General features: G+C 40.5%; 2 protein-coding genes and 1 non-coding gene across 4 annotated transcripts; all 3 read left to right on the top strand.

Moving 5' to 3' along the window:
• Positions 1–127: 127 nt before the first annotated feature.
• On the top strand, positions 128–6,681 carry nop58 (NOP58 ribonucleoprotein homolog (yeast)). Of its 2 annotated transcripts, none has more exons than XM_085152508.1 (15): positions 128–330; positions 779–855; positions 980–1,032; positions 1,241–1,365; positions 1,446–1,582; positions 1,771–1,835; positions 2,089–2,223; positions 2,520–2,665; positions 2,824–2,950; positions 3,158–3,321; positions 3,417–3,551; positions 5,682–5,743; positions 5,831–5,982; positions 6,066–6,193; positions 6,276–6,681. In XM_085152508.1, the coding sequence occupies exons 1-15, from the start codon at positions 286–288 to the stop codon at positions 6,333–6,335; spliced, it is 1,611 nt and encodes a 536-aa protein (XP_085008634.1). In that variant the 5' UTR covers positions 128–285; the 3' UTR covers positions 6,336–6,681. The 2 variants fall into 2 exon arrangements, with proteins under 2 accessions (XP_085008634.1, XP_085008633.1); XM_085152507.1 differs by having other exon boundaries at positions 133–330; positions 6,063–6,193.
• LOC146491916 (small nucleolar RNA SNORD11B) lies at positions 2,999–3,082 on the top strand. Its single transcript, XR_014872646.1, has one exon. It is a non-coding gene; the product is annotated as a small nucleolar RNA SNORD11B (small nucleolar RNA).
• Positions 6,682–8,801: 2,120 nt separating the features above from the next.
• Positions 8,802–13,720, top strand: wdr12 (WD repeat domain 12). The gene is made up of 13 exons (XM_085152512.1): positions 8,802–9,021; positions 9,263–9,357; positions 10,337–10,431; positions 10,550–10,656; positions 11,105–11,220; positions 11,310–11,464; positions 11,555–11,600; positions 11,691–11,776; positions 11,852–11,992; positions 12,734–12,839; positions 12,928–13,060; positions 13,296–13,368; positions 13,458–13,720. The coding sequence occupies exons 1-13, from the start codon at positions 8,981–8,983 to the stop codon at positions 13,527–13,529; spliced, it is 1,266 nt and encodes a 421-aa protein (XP_085008638.1). The 5' UTR covers positions 8,802–8,980; the 3' UTR covers positions 13,530–13,720.
• Positions 13,721–13,855: the final 135 nt, after the last annotated feature.

Below are 13,855 nucleotides of genomic sequence, written 5' to 3'. Positions count from 1 at the left end.
GAAAACGTACAAATACATTGACAATACGGTGGATTAGATACACCGAGATACACCCATCCGTAGAAACATTTTCTTCCGCTTATCTATAAATAAACCCTAAATTGTCTTTTTAATGTTAAGCTCGGGGGATAGCGACCGATGTGAACGAACCTGGCAACCCAATAGTTTCCTGGTGCCCTGTCCACGCCGCGTGTGTTTCAGAGTGAGAGCAGCAGCGTGGTGATCGAGGTGGAAACGTGAAGGCTCCAGAGGTGTGCACAATAACTGCACTAAGGCGCTGCCAAAATGCTCGTGTTGTTTGAAACTGCAGCTGGATATGCAATATTCAAAGTAAGTATTCGACTATTGTTCGCAATCTTTTTAAAATGCGCGACTTTAGCACAGGGGCTATTTGCGTTAGTCCGGATTAGCCATCCAGCTAGTTCACTGAAAGTCGATAGGTGGCATAAACGTGTTATTTACGGTATGAAAAAAGCAATCTCTTCGTTGTACTTGTGGATATGGATTACATTTTTATTTAAAGGTGTTTTGTTTGCGCACGAGCTTGGCTAAGTCATAAGTGAACATCAAGCTTGTACTGTGAAGGGCCTGCAACCACGTGCGCACACTGAGGTGGCGCTGACTCCACTTTTCAACTAAGTCACATGAATTTTAGAATTGTAGGTTGTTCAAATGCGTCCATCAGCCATTACTTTTTTAAGTTACATTCTTAACGATGTAAGCCATCTCACTGCTTTACATATTTCTTTTAACTAATGTCTGTGTATTGTGTTTTAAGGTCCTCAATGAATCCAAACTGCAGCAGGTCGACAGCCTGTATAAGGAGTTTGAAACTCCCGAAAAAGCCAATAAAATGTAAGTGCCGATGTTACATTTTACCACCTGGCGGCACTCTTTATGCCTTAAATATAACCATGGACTTATTACTATAAATTGTAGATGGAATGTAACTTCCATATTTTTCCTTTTGTCCTACCAGCGTTAAGCTGAAGCATTTTGAGAAGTTCCAGGACACAACAGAGGCCTTAGCAGGTAATGAGAAATTTGAGCCCTAATGTTCACCTGAGATTAGTCTGTGATGCAAAGCTGTGTCTTAATTAAACATGAGGTATTGCTCAGTCCTCGTCACTACTGCTGAGACCAATTCCTCCTCATACATATGAGAGTTGACACTTTTTGTGTTTTGTGCAAGCGCTTAGCACAGCTAAGCTTTATTTTATTCTCTATTTCCACTTTTCAGCTGCGACTGCCCTTGTTGAGGGAAAACTTGGCAAGAGTCTGAAGAAGGTGTTGAAGAAAGTTGTTGCCAAGGAAGCTCATGAGCAGCTGGCTATTAGTGATGCAAAACTCGGTGGCGTTATCAAAGTAAGTCACTGATATTTCTGTCAGCCTAAAAGACAGCATTGTTATCGAACGTTGTGTTTCTAATGACTTCTGGTCTTCAGGAAAAACTGGACCTGAGCTGTGTCCACAGCCCTGCTGTGGCTGAACTGATGAGATGCATCAGGGGTCAAATGGAGAGCCTCATCACTGGACTTCCTCCCAGGGAGATGAGTGCTATGTCTTTAGGGTTGGCTCACAGGTTAGTGGTGCACATATTATGTTATATGAATCCAACTGCTGCCTATGATTACATTTGCTGTCTGAAATATTTGTGTAGATTTTTCTCAGCATTCGTCACTACCACTGAGGCAGCAATCCTCTGGCTTATTGAAAATCCCTTCATTAATCTAGAAATTTGAATTAACTCGTGTTCTCATCTGGTTGCAGTTTATCCCGCTACAAGCTGAAGTTCAGTCCTGACAAGGTGGACACAATGATTGTGCAGGCTATTTGTAAGTGTTGTATTACACAGTTATGTCTGTTGTGCCTGTAACATGTCAGACAGTAGTGCAAGAGAACAATCAGCAGTTTAAATTATTTTCAGAATGTCCAAAAACCTTCAGTTTGTTATCATTGCAAACAAAGAAAACATCTAAATTTTTCTTTTTAGGATAATAAAAATGTCAATTATTAATATTTTTGCTCTAAAAATGATCATTTGAGCAGTTAACATCAGCTGTACTATGTTTTCGTCCTTGCTTCTAGCTCTTCTGGATGACCTCGACAAAGAACTTAATAATTACATAATGCGTTGCAGAGAGTGGTATGGCTGGCATTTCCCTGAGCTGGGAAAAGTGATCACAGACAACTTGGCCTACTGCAAGAGTGTCCGCAAGATAGGTAAGGACCATCCTGCTTTTGCACAACACAGTCAGAGAAGCATATCTAGATATCCTAAATATTGTGAGTAAAGCCAGCAAAAACACAGCATCCTACAATTTCCACATTCAAATTTATTAGCACCTTTTAATTTTATTCAGAGCTTCTTTCAGTCTTGGTTTCCTGTCAGGCTGAGTAAACCAGAGTGCTCTGAGCTTGTTTAAAGTCAGCGTATTGTTGCTCTAAGACTTGCGTGCATTGGTTTAACTTCCATGTGGTGACATTCCCGAGTAACTGCCATATGGTTGTGTCTGCAGGTGATCGCACAAACGTCGCCGGCTCTGATCTATCAGATATCCTCCCAGAGGAGATCGAGGCAGAGGTTAAACTGGCTGCTGAAATCTCCATGGGAACAGAAGTGTCAGAGGAGGACATTGGCAACATCAGGCACCTGTGTGATCAGGTGTGTGTGCTCACTGTTTGCTACAGTGACTGTGATGGCAATGACTGTTGTCTGTTGCAAACACAGGCTTTTCTGTGCGTCTTTGCCTTTTGTGACTGGTACCCTGCATTCATGAATTTGTTTTTGAACGTTTTCTTTCTTTATTTTTTCTCCCATAGGTGGTAGAGATTTCAGAATACCGGGCTCAGCTCTACGACTACCTGAAGAACAGAATGATGGCAATCGCTCCCAACCTCACTGTAATGGTGGGGGAGCTGGTTGGCGCCCGTCTCATCTCACATGCAGGTGAGTTGGGGGGGGGGGGGGGGGGGGGTCATGTCATTTGTGAAAACTGGCCTAGCAGTGATGATGATGACACTAAGTCACTTTCCTGAACATGACTGATGGTTTTAAGTCACTACCTCATCTGAGCTGGCAGTGAAAGCACTGGTAGTCAGGTCCTTGAAGAGCACCATAGCTACAGTTCTTTGTTTCATTCATTGTGCGATCCAGGTTCCCTTCTGAATCTGGCAAAGCATCCAGCCTCCACAGTCCAGATCCTTGGAGCAGAGAAGGCTCTTTTTAGAGCCCTGAAGACGCGCAAAGACACACCCAAATATGGTCTCATATACCATGCTTCTCTAGTGGGCCAGACAACTGCTAAGAACAAGGGCAAGGTATGTTCTTAGTGTGATATGTGACTGAATAATGGTTGGTGGCCACAATGTGAAGCTGTCAACTCAGGCTTTGGTTTTCTGTAATGCCAATGCAGATTTCCAGGATGCTGGCAGCTAAAGCAGCCCTGGCTATTCGCTATGATGCTCTCGGAGAAGACACAAATGCAGAAATGGGTGCAGAGAACCGTGCGAAGCTGGAGGCCAGACTACGTCAGTTGGAAGATAAGGGGGTAAGTACAGCTACAACCCCTGTTCCAGAAAAGTTGGGATGCTATTTAACATCCTTGGCCCTGGCGTCCACATATGTGGACATCACATTTTGGGTTGTCTAGACCAAAATACTAATTCTCGCCCTACAAGGGCCTGATATCCACTTACGAGGACAGTATACTGCCACTGTTCTATCGAAATTTAAAACAAATGTCCTCATAGGGCTGGGCGATATGGCCTAAAATCCATATCACGGTATAATTTGAAGCATGTGCGGTAAGGACATATATATCGCGATATATACTTTTCTTCTGTATAACGTATTTTACACACTATAAGGCACACTTAACATCCTTTAATTTTCTCAAAAATTGACAGTGTGCCTTATGTATGAATTCTGGTTGTGCTTACTGACCTCGAACCGATTTTATGTGGTACACGGTGCGCAGAAATCTGTCAAAAAAAAAAATTAATACGACTTTGGTAAGCTATGAAGGTGCACAGCTTGATGGATTGCCGGAGCCTTACGGCTGCCATAGTCAGGAGCCTCGCGGAGTAATCTGGGTCCAAAACTCCTTCTTCAGGTCCCAAAGTCAGTCAAACACTGTGGCACCACTGAGAGTTAAAAACTGTCTGAATTCTTTAATTTTTAATAAAATAATCAGCGTTGCGGCTTTACCAGGTTTAACAATTAAGTTTAACATCCAGGCATCCATGAAAACAGAATTAATTCAATTCAACGGCGTTAGAAGTTAGCAGGAAGTTTGCTCACTAGTTTCCACCTAAACATGATATGCCATGTTCTGACTGAGAGATTAATCATTAATATATTGCAACAACATGGGAATAGAGCAGCTGCGAGAAAATTCAGCATTAATGAATCAATGGTACGGAAGTGGAGGAAGCACAGTTTTTGGCTTTTCCCATATCCCAAAAGTGCTTTGTCTCTTTGCTGTTACTGTTGCCCGGCATAATTTGCAGATGATATTGTTCGCAGCCACTGCAATGTTTTTGACCAAAACAGGCACCGCTTGATGAGACCGTTACCATGCGCTATCGCGGTATAGTCAAAATCTCTACCGTTGGTCAAATTTATATCGTTTCTACTGTATACTGTTTATACCGCCCACCCCTATGTCCTCATATGTGGAACAAAAAATGGGTAAAAATAAAAATCTGATAATTCTTTGTTTTTACATTCATTAGGTCCCAATTTTTCCAAATATCAAAGAGAAATTAAAAATGCATGTCATGGAAGAGTTTGGGTCTTAGGAGGTTAAAATCTAAAACTTACCATTTTTAAGCAGCAAAAAAGGTAGTGTTGAATGATGGGACAAAGCTGTTTAATAATTAACACAGCATAGCACCCCATTTTGTTATAGCAGTCCTTAAATGTCTGGGAACTGGGAAGATGAATGTCATCCTTTTCTTGTCTTCGTTGTAATGTGTCAATGGATTCCAGTGGTCAAGGTCTGGGCCAGACCAGTACCCAACCTGTTCTACTGTGAAACCATGTAATAGATGCCTTATGCCGTTTAGTTTTGTCTGGTTTAAATATGCAAGGGTTCTACTCTGGATGGTAATCCTGTGTTGCTCTAAATCCAGTGTATACCTTTCAGTATTGATGGTGCCTCTCCAGATGTGACAGTTGCATAACCATCAATGCATTCCTGTACTATCAGAGACGCAGGCTTTTGTACTAAGTGCTGATAAGAAGCCACATGGCCTCTCGCCCCTATAGTTCACAGGACTGGGTATCCCTATTTTCTAGAAAGAATTGCAAATTTGATTTGTCTGATCACTGGAGAGTTTCTCGTTTATGTATGAGTCTGAACATTAGCACTAAGAACACAACAGCAGTTCTGGCTCATGTTCACAAATGTGGCTGTACCTCAGGAGGTGGAGCAGGTCATCTACTAATCAGACAGTTTGCCATTCCATGTCTGGCTACTCCAGTATCCCCAGTCCTTGAGCAAGATGCTAAATGCAGGTAGTATCTTGCTCCAATATAGCACTTTGAGTGTCCAGGTAGAAAAGTACTATATGTAATGGATTTTTATATTTCTTCTGAATCTGTTATCCTGGTAAAATCCCTGTTTTTGTTATTTTTTCTCCCTCCTTTAGTCATTGAATTCACATTTTCTTTTCAGATCCGAAGAATCAGTGGAACAGGCAAAGCAATGGCAAAGGTAGATAAATACCAGCACAAGAGGTGAGTAGTCACTTGCAGCATATTTTGCATATTTCCACATCTACACATGTAAGGTGGTTAATGCCTGCTACTACTTTTCCTTCACAGTGAAGTGAGAATTTATGATCCGTCAGGTGATTCTACGATTCCGTCCACATCGAAGAAGAGGAAGTTTGAGGAGGTAGAAGAAGAGGATGCCACAGAGCCCATGACACCAGCAGTCAAACCCAAAAAGGCAAAACGGGAGTCGGTAATAGAAGGTGAGTGAGTTTGGAATCAATCATCTGCCTCCTGTGCATTTGGATCTGTGATGCTGATAGTGTTCTGGCTCTGTGTTTAGAAGAAGAACAAGCAGAAACATCAGCGGCAGCAGAGGAGACTCTGAAGAAAAAGAAGAAGAAAAAGAAGGATAAGAAAGCAGAGGAGCAAATGGAAGAACCAAAGGAAGAAGAGGTGGTAGCAGTTACTGAGGTAAGATGGAAGCTAAAGTTTTAAAATTATCCCTTTTTTTTCTTCCTCCCCTTTAATGTCCTCTCTCTCTCTCTTTCTCCAGACAACAGAGAAGAAGAAAAAAAAGAAAAAGAAGGTAAAGGAGGAGCAGGAAGAAGCTTGAAAAGAGAGGAGAGTGTAAATAGATTTTTGTCTTTTATTTTTATTATTCAATTATATTTTCTGAGGACAATACAGTATTGAGTGCCTGTCTGTGGACATCTGAAAAGAAGTTCAAAGTAAACATCAGAGTAATCATTAGATCTCATTCTTTTCTCTGGTCATAAAGAGACTGTACAATAAAAGTCTTTTTTTTTCTCAAAAATGTTTAAGCTTAATCTACCAGAAGCCTGTGTAGACGAGCATTTGTTTTATTCATGAAGAGATCTAGTTTTGTCATGAGTTCAGTACAGATTTCCAAGTTCTCTTGTGATAAACAAAGCCTGGTGAAATAAAACCTTTTGCTCAAATGCTGTGTGTGTGTGTGTGTGTGTGTGTGTGTGTGTGTGTGTGTGTGTGTGTGTGTGTGTGTGTGTGTGTGTGTTTTTTTTAATGTACAAATAAGTGCATCCAGCAGGGGTGGGAAGTAATTGAGTACAAACACTTCACTTATTATACTAGCTAGTTTTAGCTGTCTGTAATAGTATGAGTATTTATTTTTCTGACTACTTTCAATCCCTATATTTTTCCACAACACTTTCTACTTATATTTCCAAAACAGATTTGTTACTTTAGGTTCAGTGGTATCATCTATAGTGTTCTAAGTGAGGTTTTTCTAAGTAGCATGTAATTTCAAATTCAACAATTTTATCAGCTAAACAAATGTCAGCAAACTGTGAACACTGTGTCTGCTAGCTAAAGGTACAGCTGCTGGGTTTCCCAGGGAGAGAAAAGAGTAACTTCACTCAAAGATGGAAAAAGATATAGGATATGTTTAGGGTTTTTTTTTTTAAGTCTCATGCCCAGTACATTTGAACTTGAATCAAAGTGTTCGGAAAAGTGTCAAATTTTGGTCCTATAACGTGAGGGTAGGATGCCCCATCTCATATTCTGACATAGTCATAGGACTGCATGATGGGAGGAGTTTGCTCTAGTGATTATATTTAAAATGACTTGCACTCTAAATAAAAAAAAAAAAATAACATGAGTGTAAAGATGCAACATTGTGTGGATGACCAAATGGTGCCATTTAAGGACAAGCAAATTCAAGCAGTACCTAATGAGTAAATTAAGAAAACAGAATTTGAAAATATTCCTTGCTGTATGAATTCAAAAAATGAAGCAATAAGAGAGGGCAAGCCAACCGGTCGCTGCAGATGGTCGCCCCTCCCTGAGTCTGGATCTCTCGGAGCTTTCATCCTGTTAAAAGGGAGTTTTTCATTCCTACTGTAGCCAAGTGCTTGATTTTAGGGGGCCATTTAATTGTCAGAGTTTTCTCTGTATTGTTGTAGGTTCATACATTAGAATATAAACCACCTTCAGGCAATTTCTGTTGTGATTTGGCGGAATACAAGTAAAACTGTATTGACTCAAATAAGGCAAGATGCATGTATATAAAGTGTAATGTGCACCTTTGTTTTACAGCACAGAAGAACTGTTAAGAAAACTTTCACACACTGTCACGGAATGACAGCAAAATCTCACAACATGAGAATTAATATTCGAATGTAATTGTAATCACATGTCAACTTTTTTTTTCTCAAAATAGATGTTCGACTTAATCTCGAAATTTTTACTCTACTCTCAAAATGATGAACAATATATTCTTTTCTTAATGTGGCCCCAATACTCCCCCCACCTGTTGAATCCCACCGTAACCCCTGACTTTTCTTATTTTACTGTTTAGGTGTGGAGACAAAGTCACCCTCTACAATGTAGGCAATAGAAAATAGGTATAAAATGTACTCAAACTGAGTACATTAATTTGAATCAAATTTAAATAACAATAATATTTATATTTTCATGTTCTCATATTATTTTATTATTACATTAATATAGTATAAGGTTCAGTTACCTTTGTACAAAAATGGTTATAAGAATTTTCCTCCTTGGAGCTCATTTTAACTTTCTTTCTTTGAGTACATTTCGGAGGTTGTACTTTTGCTTTAGTAAAGAATTTACATTTTTAATTAGGCAACAAACATTTAAACCCTTTGAAGCTCTCATTACATATAAAGGCGATATACTCAGACCTGATGCTTTGGACTCGTGTTTGTACTCATATGTTAATACAGTGTATTGTCAGGTGAAGCTAACCTTCGTTTGTAATGATTAAAAGTGCTGATAAGCTATCAGAAGTTATGAGGAAACTTTGGTACTGGTTATTTTGTTCACCCAATGTAAATAAAAATATTATTTCTATTAAATTCCACCGTGTATACTGACAAATGCTATCTCACATCGATGAATGTAAAAAGCAGTCTCTAGATCTTTTAGGTCATTATTAATACAAACATTTTACATTGAGGTTCATCTAATATCGTAATAACTGGTTCGTAGAGGATTTATCATTAAATATATTACCGTTGAGTCTTGCCATTCTAAGGAAGTCAGTCCGGACTCCCGACTGACCAAACTTGGGTGCTTGGGAGAAGCGGAAGTTCGCATACTGACCAGGCGTCACTAGACGATCGCAGAGCTTCTGCTTTTCGTTTTGCAGTGGTTTGTTTCGTACCACATGGCAAAACTGCACGAGAAGCGTGTTATGAGGATTCCTTGTATTTTGATATTCTAGAGCTCGTGGTTGGCAAAATAAACACTTAGCTAAAAATGTCTCAGATACAGGCAAGATTCTTCACAGAAGACAAAAGGTGAGGTTTAAAAGAAAGAAAAAAAAAACTCAGCAGAAAATGACAAACAAGCAAGCGAGCTAGCTAACTTGCTAGCTGTAATTTAGAGTAAACAGTATCATCTCATTGTGGGATGTTCTGTCTTTTCCTATGTAGTTCTGATCGTGGCTAATTCGTAGCGATGTTTTTTTTTAAATGCTAATGCTAACAATGTGAAGTTATGTAGACTCTGGTAGCAGCTAAAATATGTCTATCTCTGTAGGTACATTGTAGATGATGTCCCGTTCTCCATCCCAGCTGCATCCGAAGTGCAGGAACTCAGCAATGTAATCAACAAGCTGCTGGAAGCTAAAAATGGTAAGCTCACTTTATCATAGGCACACAAACTATTCCCCACCTTCTTTACAATTCAGCCTCCAGCTGCAGAGCTGTAAACACAGAATAAATAGCATTATAATCCTAATCCTCAATCACAGGGGCGGATCTACATGGAGTGGCACGTGGTGGCACCGCATGGCAGATCTACGGGGTGGCATGCCCTAAAATATTCTTGTAAGCGACCGATGCTTACGATTGTGCCAGAGTACATTTTGAATCAATGCCTTGGGCATTTTTAGATTTCACACAGGCGTTGATTGTTACACTCTGGGGTCTATGGACACGCCTCATCTCCAAATCACCTGACCGATTTAAGATGCCATAGCAACAAGCTGCAGCCACGTTTAATCTCCATTCAACTTGTGTTGAAAGTTCAGACTTCAAACTATACACCAGTTTTTAAATTTTATTGATAGGCCACTAAATCCGGAGCTACGATCATAAAAATACATGTGATGCTTTTTTCTACTATCGTCACATTTAATGTGGGATGAAATGGTAAAAAGTTTGTTTTCTAAGGACAGCACAAAAAAAGATCAGGAAAAAATGCCACCCCTTTTGTATTAGTGTAAAGGTGTACCATATTGACCAATAAAAAATTATTTGGCAACACATGGGATTTGGTTATTTAGGAAGAGGTGAACATTTTCGGAATGACGGCTGCGGGAGAGAGAAAGAGAGAGCGAGTGTCTCCAGGTGAAGAACAGACAGAGTGATGCACCTCCTGCTGTTAGGCCTGCAGGGTTTAGGCCTGTGGTGTTCTCCTCTTTCTTGTAGCAGACAAACTATTTTTTGCACTGTGTGGCATCTTATTGTGGCACCTGTTTGTTCTGTAAATTTAGTTTTAGTATTTTTAAATGGTTGTACTATATGTTTGTGTATGTGTATGTCAAATGTAGTCCTTATCACAGACTGTACTTCTAAAAATCTCAGATAATTTATTTGGTTCTCTTAACAGCTTCTCACAGTAAAGTGGACTTTGACTTCCTGGTCAGGGGTCAGTTCCTGCGAACCTCACTGTCAACTCACATGGCGACAGAGGGTATATCGACGGTATGGCCTGCTATAGTGCTTAAACTCGTATGGATATATTGTACAAAGCGAGTCACAAGCATCCACATGAGTAAAACAACATTAACCAGATATTTTACTCTGTTTGCCCATGTTTCAGGAAGAAGTTGTGGAGATAGAATATGTGGAGCGGATCACGGCCCCAGAACCCGAGGAGTGTATGATGCATGATGACTGGATTAGCTCTGTAGATGCTGATGCTGAATGGTAAGATGGTTAAGAGCAGACCATTAGTGTGCTTTTTATTAATTGGGAAATTAGATCAGCAAAAATTTTGTTGTGATGTGTTCATATTTTCTTTTGTCTTCTTGGTTGTTCATTAGCTAAACAAAAGTCTTAAACCACCTCTTATTCTTTATCTTTTACTTCCAAGGAGCCAGACTTTCTATTCCTTTTAAAATGGTCCAGAGCAATAGTGCTGCAGGCTTTCTGAAAGTCTTGTCTAATTTGTCTTTGGACATTGGCTTCTTTTTCAGTTCAGTTCTTGTACATGGCAAAGAACCAGAAGCCTGAAGCTTCTATATGAACATAACATTTCACAGCAAAAAATTTTTTTATATATAATATCCATAAAATCTTTAGTGAAACGGAAGATGTTTGAGCAGAAGGCTCATAATGATTTGAAATGGAATGACCCTTATTTTTTCCCCTGCAGGATCCTAACAGGGTCATACGACAAGACTGCCAGAATTTGGTCTACTGAGGGCAAGCCTGTGATGACTGTGGCTGGACATACAGATGTGGTCAAAGACATAGCCTGGGTCAAAAGAGGTAAGTGGGACAAAATGAAACAGACATGTACTGCTATGTTAATAGTCAAAGGCTTTATTAAGTCCTCTTTGTGGATGTTTTCTGTGTAGAGGGTCTGACCTCTCTGCTTCTGACGGCCTCTCTGGACCAAACCGTGTTACTGTGGGAGTGGAACTCGGAGAGAAACAAGGTGAAAGCCAGACATTGCTGTCGTGGACATGCGGGGAGTGTTGACACCATTTCTGTAGACCCCACAGGAACGAAGGTAAGGTTGGAGAGGGCAAGACAAAAACTCAAAAGACAACAAAGAGTGCTGCGATTAATGACTTTGGATGTTTGTGGTAAACACTTTCAGTTCTGCAGTGGCTCCTGGGACAAAATGTTGAAGATCTGGTCAGCAGGTATGATCCCAGAATGATTCAAGGCCTCTTTATTGTTAAAAAAAGGTATTGTTGTGATGCTGCTACAAACTATATTTCCTGTGCTGTCAGTGCCTACAGATGAGCAGGATGAGATTGAGGAGCCGGCTGACAGACCAAGGAAAAAACAGAAGACTCAGCAGCTCGGCCTTACCAGGGTGAGTGCACAACCAGAGTATGATTGACTGGAGAATAAGTCATTGCAAAATGAGTTTTTGTTTTCTTGGGCACAGACTCCCTTGATGACATTATCGGGACACAGCGAGGCAGTGTCATCTGTCCTGTGGTGTGACAGTGAGGAGGTTTGTAGTGCGTCTTGGGACCACACCATCCGCATATGGGACGTCGATACTGGAGGGATGAAAACTACGTTGGTGAGAAAAATAGAAAGTGACTGAATTAGCGATAATAAACACTTTTGGTTGTTTCATGTGACAGATTAATGAGCATCATCCTACAGTTGGCAGTTCGTCTTGTAATCGGAAGGTTGCCGGTTCGAGCCCCGGCTCCGACAGTCTCGGTCGTTGTGTCCTTGGGCAAGACACTTCACCCGTTGCCTACTGGTAGTGGTCAGAGGGTCCGGTGGCGCCAGTGTCCGACAGCCTCGCCTCTGTCAGTGCGCCAGGGCAGCTGTGGCTACAATGTAGCTGCCATCACATGTGTGTGAATGCGTGGATGACTGAATGTAGTGTAAAGTGCTTTGGGGTCTATAGGGACTAAGTAAAGTGCTATACAAATACAGGCCATTTACCATTTACAGGCTTTTATTCTATTAGCTATGTCACAGAGGGTGATGCACAGGTATAAATGATAAAAAAGACTCAGAGCCACAATTTGACTTGTTTCTTCAGTGTATGAGTGATTTAAAATGCCTATAATAGAGGAAATCAAACCAGTGAAATACACTACATATTACTGCTATATGCCTGTGTGTAGTGGATGTATGCAATGCATGTCCCAATCCTAAGAAAAATTAGGGTTGCAGACTAATTCAAAACTCAGTTAACGTCTCAAATAGTTTGAAATAGCATATTTATCAACCACCAAGTTTACCTTTTGTTGTCATATACTCAGTTTTCCAGTATTTACCAGTTTCACTGTTTTTCTTTTCACAGACAGGCAGCAAAGTGTTTAACTGTATTTCCTACTCACCTTTGTGTCGACGGCTGGCCTCAGGTAGCACCGATAGACACATCCGACTGTGGGACCCTCGCACCAAAGGTACGACTGTTCTAAATGTCACAGACATCTGTGTTTCGACTTGTATTGTTGTTTGTCACTCTTGTCATCTTTACAACTCTTCTTTCAGATGGGTCTCTTGTTCTGCTGTCGCTGACCTCTCACACTGGCTGGGTTACTGCTGTCAAGTGGGCACCATCACATGAGCACCAGTTGGTCTCGGGTTCCCTTGACAACCTAGTCAAACTTTGGGATACCAGAAGGTAAATGAAGCTCATAATTGGTATTACTGTTAAGGGCTCCGCTCTAGTCACAAGGAACATATTTCTAATGGGACATGACCAGAGGTGGAAGTATTGAAGTACAAATAGTTACTGTACTTAAGTAGAATTTTCAGGCATCTATACTTGACCTAAGTATTTATTGTTCTGACTACTTCTTTAACAGAAATATTTTCTACTCTTTACATATTTAAAACATTTCTCTGTTGTCTCCCAGCTGTAAGGCTCCTCTGTATGACCTGGCGGCCCATGAAGACAAAGTATTTTGTGTGGACTGGACAGAAAGCGGGGTACGATGTGTACGATATTTGCACACCAACAGTTGATAGATGGAAACAGTGATGTTCTCACAGTGTCCTCTCTCTGTTTCTGTTTGCAGCTGATGCTGAGTGGAGGCGCAGATAATAAGTTGTATACCTACAGATACTCAGCCCAACAGGCAGAGGCATAGAGATTCAGCACACATTGGACAGACAGACACAAAGACAATATTCAGGACTTAAATCAAGGACTTCAAAGTGTTGGACAAATATCTTTGCTTTGTTCTTTGCTCTCCTGATTTGTTTTACACAAATTTTCTTACAGCTCGTCCTCGTTTCAGTGTTATCCAAACAGATTATAAATTAACTCTTTCTCCTAAAATGTTGTCTCCTCACCTTCATTTAACTATACAGTATTTATATATAACAGTTTATAAAGTGTGTGTGTGTGTGCTCTGGAGCAGGATATCAAGGATGTCACTGTACTGATTCATCTTCCCCTCAACCCTGACTAGTC

Source organism: Neolamprologus multifasciatus, chromosome 23, assembly GCF_963576455.1.
Source record: "Neolamprologus multifasciatus chromosome 23, fNeoMul1.2, whole genome shotgun sequence".
In the NCBI taxonomy this organism is placed as follows: Eukaryota; Metazoa; Chordata; class Actinopteri; order Cichliformes; family Cichlidae; genus Neolamprologus; species Neolamprologus multifasciatus.
This window is presented reverse-complemented; position numbering and strand designations above follow the sequence as displayed.